This window comes from Vigna unguiculata, chromosome 3 (genome assembly GCF_004118075.2).
Source record: "Vigna unguiculata cultivar IT97K-499-35 chromosome 3, ASM411807v1, whole genome shotgun sequence".
NCBI classification, from domain to species: domain Eukaryota; kingdom Viridiplantae; phylum Streptophyta; class Magnoliopsida; order Fabales; family Fabaceae; genus Vigna; species Vigna unguiculata.
The window spans coordinates 47,094,904-47,106,664 of NC_040281.1; the positions used below are offsets into that span (position 1 = coordinate 47,094,904).

General features: G+C 31.6%; 1 protein-coding gene and 1 long non-coding RNA gene across 3 annotated transcripts; both read right to left on the minus strand.

The window, feature by feature from the left end:
* Window positions 1–489: 489 nt before the first annotated feature.
* On the minus strand, window positions 490–6,489 carry LOC114179433 (ACT domain-containing protein ACR1-like). 2 transcript variants are annotated; one of them, XM_028065776.1, is made up of 7 exons: window positions 6,346–6,489; window positions 6,124–6,169; window positions 5,403–5,517; window positions 2,986–3,053; window positions 2,119–2,769; window positions 1,066–1,170; window positions 490–951 (listed from the first exon to the last, which is right to left on the minus strand). In XM_028065776.1, exons 1-7 carry the CDS (start codon window positions 6,414–6,416, stop codon window positions 568–570), a joined length of 1,440 nt encoding a protein of 479 aa, XP_027921577.1. In that variant the 5' UTR covers window positions 6,417–6,489; the 3' UTR covers window positions 490–567. The 2 variants fall into 2 exon arrangements, with proteins under 2 accessions (XP_027921577.1, XP_027921578.1); XM_028065777.1 differs by having other exon boundaries at window positions 6,062–6,169; window positions 6,346–6,397.
* A 4,396-nt stretch (window positions 6,490–10,885) lies between these two features.
* Window positions 10,886–11,761, minus strand: LOC114179157. Its single transcript, XR_003603438.1, has 2 exons — window positions 11,626–11,761; window positions 10,886–11,342 (listed from the first exon to the last, which is right to left on the minus strand). It is a non-coding gene; the product is annotated as an uncharacterized LOC114179157 (long non-coding RNA).

The following is an 11,761-nucleotide window of genomic DNA, read 5'->3' on the forward strand; positions in this document are numbered from 1 at the left end:
GAGATATAGAAAAAAAAGTTGAAATATCCAAGAGAATTTGTGGTGTACCCATTAATTATTATTAGTGAAAGTTTTTATTGAATAAGGTTTGTGGGTTTTTTCTTTATATTAAAAGGTTTTTCCATGTTAAAAATTTTGGTGTGTTGTTGGAAGTCTCTTACATCAACTAGAAATAAGGTCAATTCACAATATATAAGTGGATGCAAACTTCACCTTACAAATCAATTTTGTGTGATTGAATTAGGTTTAAAATTCACTTCTAATATAGTTATTCCCTTATCTGTTTTATAAATTTTATTATTTATATACTATATATTTAGAAAATATTTGATCTAGATTTTGTTTGATTATCTGTTATGTGTTGAGGTTTTTCCAACATTATCCGTAGTAAACATACTTATTTATGATTTCTATACATATGAATTGATTGTTATATATATATATATTAAACAAAAAGGATAAATCCGTGTGTATTGCACACGTGCGGTAACTAGTATACTTACAATGATCTGCAATTACCATCTGAGATGAAGAGAATAATATTTACAGTGGTTATTTTTGGAGGAATTAAATAGGGCGGAAATTATGGGTGAGGCACTCCAGCTGAGACCATAACATGCTTCCAAGAGAAGGTTTTCGTCTAACATGTGAACTACTCTTGCGTTCATGCATGTTACTTCTACTGGATGATGATAACATAGGTTTAGGAACCCTATAGGGTGAGATATAATTTGCAGTAACGGAGCCACCAGTTTCTATTCTCATCAACTCTTCTATATTTGGGTTTACGTCTTCACCTGAACAATTTGTAAGGTAGAATGATCCTATCGCTGTCTCACCCTCTACTCCTATTTCCATCTTTGCTATTGAGAGTCCATTCTCACCAATCACACGCGTCACCTTTGAGAGTAGTCCCATTCTCTTTTCAGTGCGAATCTCCACCTTCAATCCCTGCTCCAAATACAAACATCCTCGTTTACTACTTCTATTACGCTTATGTTTTCTTACCATCAAAATCTCCAAACAATGTCACGCAAGACAGATAAATAAATAAACAAAACGTACATGCGAGACTCTGCGCTCTAGGGCAGCGATTAAACACAGGGCCAGCTTTTGTCTCTCGCTTTCATTCTCCAAATCCAAACTACCTTTTCGTCTTACGAAGTACTCCTGCGTCACATGTCACTAACAATTACAATCACCTCTAACAAAAATTCTATTTATTATTTCAGTGCATTAATGCTTTAGCTCCTTTAACCATAATAGGCTTCAGTAGGGATATATAGATACATCTCTGGTAATATTTATCATGCTGCCATTCACTTTTTTCTTTACTGTTTAAGTACTAAATAGAGTTTGAGGTGACCCATGTTCTCTCTTTTGTTCTGATTTTTTTTCCCTAATTAACTTAATATGTTTATATAATATCAATTTATTTCTTAACTTCGAAAGATATTTTGACGGCAAAAAAGAAACCGGTATATAACTTAAAATATTAATATTTTAATTTTTTTACCTTTTTATTTAAAGTATTAATATATATTATTAGTATTAGTTGTAATATAGATGTATTTTTATTTGAAGAGGGCTTTTGTTTTTTTTTCTTTTAAGTAACAATGAAAATACATTAGTATAAATTTTAGAGAGATTTAATTTGTAAATTTTAATAATAACATAAAAGCTTTTATAATTGTTAAACTTTTCGTCATCCACAATGGCTTCATTTCAGTTCATATGCATTCTAATTAAATTCATAAAATACTTTTTAATACAAAACGATTTTATTCTTTACCCTTTTTCCTATTAATCAAACCATGTAACTAAAAAATAGGTAATGTATTTGACATTCATATTATCCCGGAGTTTTCTTCTTATAAAGATAGATGCTGTTTTAACACTTAAATTTTATTTATAATTTGAGATGATATAATTTAAGTGATTTTCTATTTTTTTATATTTTAAAATTACTTAGAAAATATTACTTGAATTATAAAAGAAAGTTGTGAAAATAATATATTATTTGTGATTTAAACCTTCTCGTTTTTCTCTCTTGAGAGTGTCAAATAGCAATGGGTGTGTAACTGTGTAAGCATATTTTGCGCAATAAGAAAGAAGTACCTGGTCGGTCATGGAGGTGTTGGTGATAACAGCTGCGTGAAACACCTCGTACTGCATGTCGGTGAGGATGCAGACAGTATCAAATAGAAGCTTAGGGCGGTCCCTGCTCCTCACGTTCACCACCCAGTACCCTTTCTCCGCGTACCTACCCACCGACACCTCTATACCGTCACGTCCATTCTCCTTTTCGCCCTGCCACGCGCCGCACATCTCGTAGTCCCCGTCGTCGTACATCATCTGGTGGAGTCGCCGCTCTGTATGGTTGCGCCCAGCGGCGATTCTCCTCAGCCTCAGCCTCGCTCTTTTCTTCTCCTCTTCCCCGTCTCGGGCCTTGACCACCTTCAGTAGCTCCTCCTGCAAGTGGGCCAAACTTTCGGCGACGTGGATCGGCCCAAGTTTGTTTACGTCCTCCACATGAATGATGCAGGCCGCCCTTTCGTTGTGGGTCCAGACCGTTGCGGAGCTGATGTTGAAGCCCAGGCCCAGTAGAGCAGTTGATATATCTAGAAACAGGCCCGGCCGGTCCCTCGTGGTCAACTCTATGGCAAAGTTCAACGCGGACACTGACAAATTGGATCCTGGTAGTCCATTGCAACTTCGGAGCTCTAAATCGTTTGAAATTCCTTTGCTGCTTCTAGCTTCACACAGAGCCTATAAAATCACTTCCTGTTAGATTAATCATGTAATTTAGTCCATCAAATAAGTAGAAAATTGATGATGAAAACAAAAATAAAAATTATAATGATGAAAAATAAATTAATAATGGTCATTTTTGAAGCATAAGAAAATTGAGAATTTTGAAATTAAATAAAATGTTGAAAGTAGGTTGTATAGTTGAGATTAGGAGACAGAGAGAGACGTGATGACCTGCTGAATGTAATGGACGAGGCCTTTGTCAGTGAGCTTGTGTCCAAACTGATCCGTCACGTGGAACGCTGCAACGTTCAGTCAACAGTGACCCATCAAGGAAAGGCCATTTCATTCATGCTTACATAATAAACAACTTTATTAAAATAAAAAATTAATCTTATAAACTATGCTTCGTAAATAAACTAATACATCACATCTTCTTCTTCGTTAGTCTTTCATATTGTAAAATAAAATTGAGTTCAATAAATTTAATGGTGTCAGGGCCTAAATAAATTTTTATTATTATTTTGAGAAATATAACATATCTTATATTAGGAAGATGCAGCCACTCACATACACCACTATTACCATTGCGGTCATAGATTCCCCTTTCCTATCTTCTACGAGCTTATTCTTTTAAGGAGACTGAAAAAAAAAAAAAGAGAGAAATCTTCCTTGTTCAAAGTTTCAAGGAATACAATAAGTGATAAACCTTTTGTTAAGGCTACTTAATTCTTCCGTGTAACATCATGTTCTCTTTTTCTAACATTTTTTACTATGATCAAGAATAATGAACCAGACGAAGTTGTCCTGGTGGCAGCCATAAATAATACAAGAAACTAGTTTCTAGGAAAGACATTAAGTTATAATATTATATATGAGAAGTCTGAGATTTTCAAGAAAATGTATGGATTGATGACAATTATATAAATGTGAAAATTTTCAAGAATTTCTTTTTCCAAAAATATAGATATAAGGAGATTAATGTGTCCCAACATTTTACCAAGAACCGAAGACATTTTTTAAGCAAATAAATAAATAAATAATTTAATAGCATTTTAAGAAAAAGGTGGGAGGAAGATGGATCTCTTTCTTTTATTTCATCCTACTAAATTTCTCTCCCCCATTTCCATCTCAGCATGTTTTTAATGAGACATTTATAAAGGATATTATTTAAAAGAAAATGAGATATTTTATGATAAAATACATTGTTTTGAGAAAAAGAATTCAAAAATTAAAATTTCATAATTTTATAACTTTATTAGAAAAATACTTAAAACTAAATCATTTCAAAAAGTCTTATAAAGAAAGTAAAATTTTTAAATTGTTCTATCTGTTTTGTAATTTTTTTTTTCATTTCATTTTAGAAATTTGGTTGGTTCATCATTGTTAAACTAAGGGTGTCAAAGTGAGCTAACTCAACTCACATAGGTTGGTTCACCACAGGTTGAGTTAAAAATGATCAGTTTAATCTGACTCACCTTTTGTATGATTTAGAAATTTTACAATCTAACCCAATCTACCACGGGTTGATGGGTTAGTGGGTTGACTCACTTACAATTTTTTTTTCTTTTTGTAATTTATTTTATATATTTTTTGTATTACAATGAGAGTAAATTAACTTAATTTATTTTTTATAATAGTGAAATCAAAATGTCCACTTAATTCTCGAAATATTATTATAGAAATAATAGTTAAAGATTAAAGTATGAATGTATATGATATGACAAACAAACTAATTAAATATTCAAACTATTCAGATATTATTGAACAACAGTGTAACATTTAAAAATATGAAATTATGAACCTATAAAATTAGAAATACTAAATAATTATAATAAAAAAATTTAAAAACAATATAAATAAATGTTGGTGGATAAGTGGGTTAACCCACTTTCAACCCGGTTCAAAGTCATTTAATCCATGGATTAAGTGAGTTAGACTCAGTTTAATCCACTTTTGAAAAAATTAATTTTTTTTCAATGAGCCAGATTTATTTATGGGGTTGAAATCTAAATTTCACTCTAGTCGGAACATCATGGCTTGACTCACGTCATAGCTTCATCGATTAAACATTTGGTGATGGTCTCTTTCAAGTTCAAGTGGACAATATTAATCAATGTTTTCTTCATTAACATTAGCGATATATTTTTCTTAGTGTCACATAACTTCTTTGTTGTTAACACCATTTGAGATTCTTTTCCATTGATGTTAATCAATGTTATTTTTCAATTAATATCAATCAGATCGACTAACATTATTGAGAGTAAATGTTAGTCAATATTTATTTTTCTATCAAAGATATAGTGGGACTACTTTGATCGTCTTAAGTAAAAAAATTTTAGTTGATATTGATCGGAAGTTAATTTTTGGTTGAAAATCAGAGAATTATTTTTATATAAATATCGGAAAAAATTACTTTTAAGTTGATATTAGTTAATGCTTTCATGACTATTGTTAATAGGATTATTTGTTGGGAAAGCTAATTAGATTTTTTCAGTTAAGATCTTCCTTTTTTTACGGACTAGTTCATACACAAATTAAATTAATTTATGAAAAAATATTTTTGTATTTCCCTTTTATTTTAAAAAATGGTTATGGAAAATAACAGGATTACAGAAAATAAGGATTAACATTGGCAAGCAAATACTAACCATCCATTACCCATCCACCATCAGAAGAAATGTATGATTTGGAAACGACGAGATCAAGCTCTGCCAACACCTGCACCATCTCCAACAATATCCCATGCCTGTTTGCGCTGTCAATCTGTTTCAGAACATCCTTCACCCATTAATATCTACCAAAAATCATCCTTCCTATTATCTCTCACCAACACGTATTATAACATGTCAAATTTACAGCTTCTATATTTGGTTCAAGAGAATGCCAACTTAAATATATGGTTAAGTTCATTCTAACATATTCAAACTAAGCTCAGCCTAAGAAATCTCCATGTTGGATATGTACATAGTTTATTATGCACAGTGATTCACATCACTATTACTTACCATTGGAAGTCCAACGTCGACTTTCCAAAACTTTCTAACATCGACTCTAACATCGTCGATAGATCAGGAGTTGAGTTGAGTTAAATTTAAAGTTCATTTTGTCGATAGATCAGAAGTTGAGTTGAGTTAAATTTAAAGTTCATTTTTAACATGGTATCAGAACCAAATTAAAATCTATCTTAGCGAACTTTTTTGAACATTTTATTTCATCTATTATCGGGTCAGTTTTGTGGGTTAAGATGCACTTAAAGTCTAATTCTATCAACTACTACTAAGGCCAGTTTAAATTCTGTGAGGCTCACCACATTCAAATTCAACTTTAATGAACAAGGCCTAACTCATACATCTGACAATTGAATCTAACCTTCACCACTGTGCAGTCGCTGCAGGAATCATTGTCTATACATACCCTGCTCATATACAACAAGAAACATGTAAAATACAAGAGTTTTTATACACAAGACATAGTTACTTATCTTTGAAGGGTTTGCCTTATTACAAGTTTAATCTTCGTGCAACTTGTTTCAGTAGGAAAAAGAAGATGATGAGATGCTGATATAGAAGGAAAAGTTTAAAAAATTAGTACCTGGGTGGATGGATTCTTTCAATGAGCGATTCAATCTCCCTGTCGATGTGAGTCTGGCAAATTATCTCCATTGCACAACGAACAATTAATATTTTCGTTGAATATTGTTCGACGATTTATCGTGGAGTTGTGCATGTATCTATGGAGATTCCCAGGCTGTAGTTAGGAACGTTCAAACTCTCAAACGTACGCATGGCGAAGAAAGCGCGTGCACACAAAAACAGCATGAGCCAACGTGGCGATAATGGAGCGCTGTTTTACTTGTTTTCTAAGTGATTACACAGAAACCCAAACAACAAGAAAATTATACACAGTCATTAAGATTGGAACCTTGCCGTCTTAGAATTTCCCGTTGACTTCGAAAAACAATTACTCTAAGACGGGGAAATTGTAAGGTGGTTTCTATGTGAGTAAAAAGAGCAAGAAATTAAAGCGATCGATGGCTTACGAATAATATATAAAACATTGATTCAAACTCATTAGTGTAAGATACTTCACCTGATGATAATGATAAATGTGCAGGATCCATTAGGAGGCGGGGATAGTGGGAAGGAATGCCAAATCCTTATATTCTGTTAGGGAGCTTCTTATGTGTAAATTTAGAAACAGGTGTGTGCACATGTGTATTTACTATTTATTAGTAGTTGAATGGAACCGAAACAGAAGGGGAAAATCGAGCATGTATGAGTCATTGTCACGCACATAACACATCAGCGTATTTGTATGTGCCAATGACGGAAAACCTAAAAAAAAAAAAGTACTGCACAACACTATCATGTTTTTCTTATGCTCACATCATCGTCATCGTCACTATTTCTAAAAATAAAACAAATCATCATACCCAAAATGCAGTTATTTAGTCCTCGCCGATTTTTGCTGGATTTGCAGAAGGTACACGTTTCACATGTTGAAAACGTGGCAGTCCTGGTAAGTTGTTAAGATGCGGTTGAGAATCTGTTACCAGAAAATGTGGCGGCGTGTGTTCTCTTAGCAAAAGCTTCCGCATGCTAACTATTGGGGCTTCTTTTTACTTCTTCTAGTCAGTCACTCGCCCACACATTCAATAAACCCATAACGCTTGTATAAATTTGCAAGTTAAATTTTACACATTAACCGATCAAGAATCGCAAGCATAACTATTAATAGGGTTAAGTATGGTTGTAAGTCCCTTAACTTTCAATAAATTTTGGAATTAGTCTATTTCAAAATTTTAAACCAATTTAGTCTTTCATATCTTGAAATACAATACGTTGATTTAGTTCTTTTAATCAAATTTTGTTAAATTTATTTGACATTTCAACCACGTTTCATAATAGTATTTGACTTAACATTAAAGCAAAAATGTGTCAAACAATATAAGAAACTTAAATACAATTCTGAAATGTGTAAAAAACGTCAAATAAGCCTAATAAAATTTGATTTAAAGATTAAATCCACGTGTTTCGAAAAATGAAGAACTAAATTGGTTTAAAATTTCGAATTAGACTAATTCCAAAATTCACTGAAAAAAGTTAAGGAACCAAAAACATATTTAATCCCTACTAATATTATGGATCTCAATCAACCTATATGCTGATTCTACTATAGTATTCGTTTATTGTCTATTTTTTGTTTAAAAATTATATTTAAACAAATTTAGTTATTAAGAATGACCGACTAAAATAAAATCTTCTATGTTATTAATCAATCAAAAGTTTCCATACGTATAACTTTTAAGCTAGTTATACAAGACAATGAACTTATTATATATAATTATTTGTTATTGAATAGTGTAAAATATTTTCATACGATTACTATTATTTTCCTTCTTCTAATTTAACATTTAATTCCACAAAATTGGTTGGAGCTGTGACGCAAAACAATATTACATTATTATTTCATTTTAAGCATATATTTGTTAATTTTTACAATAATTACTTCAAAAGTCACACCAAAATTATTTTTTATTGGTATAGTTTGAAATTGTTTACACTATCCATGCATAACAATTGATTTGTTCAATGATACTTCTTCGTGTTTCAAATAGGAAAACTTATTCTTACTGATTATGAAAAAATAGATATGACGTTTAATTTTACTATTTAATTTAAAAATAAATTCTGTTATATGTGATTTTTTCTTAGAATTGATGTATCGAGAACAAAAGAGATTGAAAATATAAAATTTAGTTAAATTAATGACATTTAAGAGATATTTATCGTGAAATAAGACAAGTCTCTCATGAAAACAAGATAAAATTATTTGAGTCATCCTTATATTTCAAATTCTCTTGCACTCAAAATAGAATGTTTTTTCTGCTTCTATTATATTCGAAATAGATGTTGTACATGATAAATATTTATTTTTAGATTATAAAAGTACTTAAATATACTTTTGATTATTTATTTTGCGCTATAACTTCTATCAATCTTTATCTTTTACATTACTAATTATTTAACGACTATGTCTCCCATGCCTAAAAATATTAACATTTTATATTATATCACCTCGATATTCATTTTAAAAAATAAGTTCACACAAATTAAGAAAATAATATAGCTGGAACAAAATTTGATTATTAATTTTTGTTATTCTACTTAAAATGCATTTCTCGTAAAATAAAACATAACAATTAAAGCTCATACACTTACTTAAAGTTAGGGTATTTAAAAAAAAAAAAAATTATCTTTAAATGAAGTAAAAGTGATTAAAATTTATTTACATTTGAAGAAACAATATGTGATTCTTTTTTCTTATAAATATTAATTACTCGTAAATATGTGCAAATAACAGTTTTTTTAAGAATGAATAATTTATACACCAACACTAAAATAATTTTATACTATGATCTAGTTCCAAATATAAATTATCTTAATAAAAAGGATCTAGACAGTCGTCTATTCAAAAAGTAAAAAAATAATGATTCCATTTATAAATTTCTGTCAGTTGGAAAAGTAAAAAAACAATGATTCTATTTATAAATTTCTGTCAGTTGGATCAGTGAACCATCCAATTTGAAATTATAACAAAATCTTGCTAATTGAAGTAAGATTAAAAGCTCCTGAATTTTAAAGACGCGTATATCTTATATGGCTTAAAGTAATTGGCCCTGAATATAGAAATCTATCCACTTCACATAAACTACATGTACTCCAAGGATCATTTCGACAGGTACATTGATTACAATATACTTTAAGCGGAGTGTACGTTAACTTAAACGTGTCTTATTATGTACCACATTGTCGTTCGGACAAGTTGGAGTTGTGGAATTTAGCACCGATTAATCACACTTACGAATAATTCATTCGTTAGGAATCCAAGTGTGAGTCTAAGCTTTATATTGAATAGAAATGAAAAAGTAGAGCATTATATAAGTATAAAAACCCATAAATCTATTACCTTAAAGTGTTGAGTTAGTGGTATCAGAACCGATAATTAAAATTGGCTAAGACGAGTGCAGTATGGTCCTAATATCGAAAATCTTCTGGAAAGGGTTCTAAGTTTGTTCGGTGAAGAACAATAGAGATCATAATTGCTTTATTTCCAATTAACTCATCGGAGCTGAGGTTTAGTGATTATACCTACAAATGGAAGAAGTGAATCTTCCAGCTCAATTCAATGTGAGACCAAACTGATACTTACCATGGACATCAAAACATTTGATGAATTATTTTATGGGTTAACTAACCTAAAACATGAAACTCGAGTAGCAACCATGATTGCACGCTGGTTTCTGTTTTTAATGGTGTTTAGGATACCTTTGTCAAAACATCCTATCGAGTGTTGACTAGTTAGAATAGAGTCATGTTTAACTTCTCCTCTGTCCATTGAAGAAAAGGTTCGGAATTAACATACCAAATTGCCTCCAATCTGAACTCAAAATTCATACTGTGGAAAAGGAAAAGGTGGCATACATTATTGATTGAGCACAAGTAAGAGGAAGAAAAGGTGAAAGTTTAATGAACATGAAAAGGGAATCGTTATTGGGTATGCTTAAACATTCACAAGAAGGGGAAAAAGGGCGTAACAGTAGTTATGTGCTACTTCCCTTGCTTGGTCAATTATCGCCATTTTGCGTTCTCAGTCCCTCGCTATTCTTTTCCTTCCTGACTAATTTCTTGTATTACACACCCATCTCTCTGTTTATAAATGCATTCATGTTTACATTGAACTCTTAGATATCTTACAGAGGTGTCTGTTTCCGTTTACTGCAATACACTTTAAGAGTCCAACCATATAAATTTGCCTAGTCTAGTTATGCAAATTTAATTGTACTACAAAATTTTAGTAGCCACAGATCTTAACCTCTGCACACAGGTATCTATTCTTTATTCTTATATTATAGTCTATACAACAACTATGCTTCATAACATAACCCACTGCAAGGTAGAATACTAATAACTAGACTTCCTTTTATGTTCTAATGTAATAGGCACCACAGAATTGACAGATAATCAAGAAAAAACAACGGCAAAGATGGAATGGCATGTATGAGTTGCATTGAATAAAAGGAGTCGGTATAGAAATGGTGGAATCCAGTTACTCAGTTACAAAATGTGTATATGCAGGTCAAGGGACAACTTGTTTTATTTGAGTATAACAATTTTACATTCATGGCAACTACAATAATATAAATGCTTGTAACTCAACGGTAGCTGGAAAAAAGAATTATACAGTGAATTTCTACAAATCTAGCTTGATAGTAAAAGACAGGGAAAGAGAACCAAAACTCACTCCTCACATTGGAAAGAGTAAAGAATAAAGAGTTCAGACTACTTCAAAACATCAATCCCTAGCAAAATTAATGCAGTGACTGCATTTCAATCCTTATCTTTAGTCCAAAGAAAGAAAAAAATATGATGATGTTGCTACTTGAGAAGGTGAACTAAGTGGTGAACTAAGTTGGGGTTGAGTCATTCTCCTTAGTAGCAGCTGCAGATGTCTCTTCTTGATGCTTCTTTTTCCAATACTCATCAAGTGGGGGTCCAAATATTGCCTTCCCAGAAACAACACCAATACTGCAGAGACATACAAAATCTAGCTACATAACTAACTACACCAAACTAATTCAAAAATCTTCAAACAGATTTTAATTCGATTGTTCTGGGTGCTAATATCCCTACAAAGTTTGTGCTTATAAGTTTTAGGAACCCTGAATTGATTTATATTACAGATGAAGTCACCAAAGGCCATAACCAACAAGATTAATATACTAAACATGCAATATGGGGAATTAAATTGGGGCATGGATTTGTAGAGCGAAATTGGATATGCGTAGTGGGAGAGAAAAGAAAAACTTACATGACTGCACCGATTACCATAGGGAAGGAAAGAAACCTGCTTCGCCTGAACATTGTTAAAAATCAAAATATGTTCGCAGGCGATGTCTGTCTCAAATCTGAAGCAGGCAGGGCAACAAAATGGAGATGTTAAGGCA